General features: G+C 36.3%; 1 protein-coding gene across 1 annotated transcript; it reads left to right on the plus strand.

Annotated features, from left to right (window-relative positions):
* Positions 1-803: 803 nt before the first annotated feature.
* LOC129905191 (uncharacterized) lies at positions 804-1,526 on the plus strand. Its single transcript, XM_055980612.1, has one exon. The coding sequence runs from the start codon at positions 804-806 to the stop codon at positions 1,524-1,526; it is 723 nt and encodes a 240-aa protein (XP_055836587.1).
* The last annotated feature ends 1,950 nt before the right edge of the window (positions 1,527-3,476 follow it).

Here is a 3,476-nt window from a genome sequence, read left to right on the forward strand (position 1 = left end):
TAGATGTGTTCAGTGGGATATTTTTCTTAATTACTAAAGGTCCGTTCACATTTCTACCTTTGCAGTAGTAGGTAGTGTGTTCAGACTTTTATCTTAAAAGTAGTTCAGTAATTCATCGTTACAATATATTTTATTCTCCGCTGAAATCGAAAGTCTCAAAAAATATAAATACTTGCCTTTGCGATCTAAACTCTCATCAATTGCCCCTTTCCTTGATAGTGAAAATGTCCTTCGCGTAGGCGGTCGTATACAAATCTCTGAATTGTCGTTTAATGAAAAACACCCAATAATTCTCTGCAAATCGCACCCTATAACAAAACTTATAGTGGAATATACCCATAAACATTATTCACATGCAGGTTTATCATTAAAGGTGTCTTTTAAAAACAAAATTATTTCATTCTAGGCAGCTGAAACATTGTCAGAAAAGTATTAAATGACTGCATTGATTGATTCAAGCAAAGAAAATCTACTTCAGAACAAATGATGGGGAATCTACCAACCGAAAGGGTTCGTTTTTCAAGGCCATTTAGCAAAGTTGGCTGCGATTATGCTGGACCTATCACTCTTCGTTTGGCTCGTGGAAGGAACCCTACATTTGTCAAGGGTTACATAGCTCTTTTTGTTTGCTTTGTGACAAAGGGAGTTCACATCGAGTTAGTGGGTGATTTGTCATCCAGTGCATTTATTTTGGCCCTAGACCGCTTTGTATCGCGCCGAGAAAACCAGTCGAAATATGGAGCGACAACGCCACAAATTTCCATGGTGCTAAACGGTTGCTCGATGAGATGCATGAATTGTTAATGAACCAGCAGCGAAACAATATCATTGCAGATCATCTATCTAAAGACGCCATCGATTGGAAATTCATACCACCTTCTGCACCCCACTTTGGAGGGCTGTGGGAGGAAGGTGTGAAATCCGTGAAGAAGCACATCAAACGTGTCATTGGTGAACATATACTTACATATGAAGAGATGTATACTCTTCTCTCCAAAATCGAATGTTTACTCAAATCGCGCCCAATGTGGCAAACCTCCGATTTTGAACCAATTGCACTTACTCCGTCACATTTCATGATCGGAGAACCATATTGTGCAATTCCTCAACCTGATTTAAATTTTTCAAATTTTTCGATAAGTTCTAATTGGCATCTTTTACAGACTCTCATGCAAGGTTTCTGGAAACAGTGGCATAAGGAATATTTGACATCATTACAAAACAGACCCAAATGGCAAAAAGTTCAACGAGATCTACAGAAAAACGACATGGTGTTGCTCAAGGAACCGAATTTGCCACCTTCGAAATGGATACTTGGACGAGTCATAGAAGTTCACCCTGGTGCAGATGAAAAGATTCGTGTGGTTACCGTTCGTACCATGAATGGTGATTATGTTCGACCCATCGTTAAGCTAACGCCTTTGCCGTTTTCTGAAAGACCGGAGTCTTCCAGGGGGGGGGCTGAATGTTTTGTAATGAAAAACATAAGTCTACACTATGCCCAACAATGTCCAATTTCACCCTAACTCAACATTTAGCAATTAAAATTCTAAATTTACTCTCGCTCTCAACAAACATTGTAAAATAACGTAACTTTTTTATAATTATTTTTGCATTCCTTTTGTTATTCATATTCTTACATGCTAAATCTAACTTTGAAACAGAAAATTATTTCTCTTGCATTTTGGACACCACAGCAGACACCACACCTAACTTGGACATTGGTAACAACCCTTCAAGCAAGAAAACTGAGTTCAACAAAGAAACTCCGACCTCAGACCGCGAAAATCGGGCTTGCACTCACACACTTGCAACTTTTTGTGTATGAACACAAAGTCTAAGAGAATCGTGGTGAAAACTGAGAAAAAGAAAAAAAAAAGTAGACAGACATAGCCAACAACAGCAAAAGCGTCATTTTGTTATTTTTTGTTGAAGTGTTTGGTCGCGTCGTGTCTCGTGTCGTTGTTTGTATAATGTTAGTTTATTAATTATAAACAATTTTATTAAATTATAAACAATATGGAAAACAAAAAAGGTATGTTTTATATATCGCTCAAAGTGTTTGGGTTAAAATGTTGTTTCTTCTTGTGTTGTAGATGTAATCTCTAATGATGAAGAAAAATCTAGAAGGTGAAACATGCGATTGGGTATCTAAAAAACACCAACAACAGCAGCAGCATCAAATGAAATAAAATGAAAAAAAATGTATTGTATTTTATATTGTATTTATTGTGAAAATTTCGTTTGCCAAAATAAAATAAAAAATAAAACAGTTTCAGTGAAAAAAAAATAAATCTTGTTCTTTTTTTGGTCGCAAATGCGAAATGTCATCCCTTTCTTATTCCTCTTTCTGGTAGGTTTTCGCTGCTCCGGCTCAGGTCCGCCTTCGGCTCCGTTTTCTCGGAATGGAGATTTTCACCACACCAATACATATGCAATCGACTTCGCGGTGATTATAATTTCCATACTAATTTGAGCCGCCTTCGGACCAGTTTCTGATCCGAAGTCGGACTCAGCTCCGCCTCAGGCGGAGCGGATTCGGACCGAGGTCGGACCTGTTTGCTTGAAGGGAAAACATAAATTGTACAATTAGGCTTTTAAGCCAAACGTCAGTGTCGAAGAAAAAAAAAAACAGAAAAATTAAACATTACAATACAGTCCACAGACAAACAATCAAAAACTATTAATCTAAAACACGGGGGAAGATAGACACCCCGTCTCATAGTAAAAAATGATTGCATTTAACCCTTAAACAAAAAATACCAAGACTGGAAACTCGGTGGTCAACTGACGTTTGCCTACAAGCTGCGAGGTGCGGTGAATTTCATGAGCTTATCGTTATGTTCGTCGTGTCCGTTGTGTGGTGAATGTCGTGAATCTATAAATGTGTACGTGTTAACGTCATTTACCAAAGTGGTGGCTTTCACATATATTCACAGACAAGACTGTACACAACAGGGTTTTGGGGGGAAAGACGTACGAAAGTTTCCAGTCTTGGTATTTTTTGTTTATGATTTAACCCATCTACAAAAAACCACTATCAATTCTTGGTTGATAAGTTATTGTACTTTTCCCTCAAATGTTTCTGTTTTACTTGAGAAAATCTGAATCTGCGAAAAAAAAAAGATAGGTTGAAATGGCCATACTTCGGTTAATTTTCAATGAAAAAATTTAATAAGACCAGCATTTTAAAGGAAATTTAATCTTCTATCTTTTATTAGAGCAATGTTAATGTCTATCTCAGCCCAAATAAGAGACAAAACCAAAAAAGTAAAAAAAACGATTTTTTTTGATTTTTTTTATGTTTGTTTTGACTGTTTTGGTAAGGAAATTTTTTTTTATCAATGTTTAAAAAAACATTATAATTATAGGAAATTTAATTGTCTACAAAATGTGTTAGGAGCAATATCTCAAAATTATGCTTTGTTTACGAGATATATTGAAAAAAAAAACCAAAAAGGGGGATTTTGCACCCC

This window comes from Episyrphus balteatus, chromosome 1 (genome assembly GCF_945859705.1).
Source record: "Episyrphus balteatus chromosome 1, idEpiBalt1.1, whole genome shotgun sequence".
Taxonomy (NCBI): Eukaryota; Metazoa; Arthropoda; class Insecta; order Diptera; family Syrphidae; genus Episyrphus; species Episyrphus balteatus.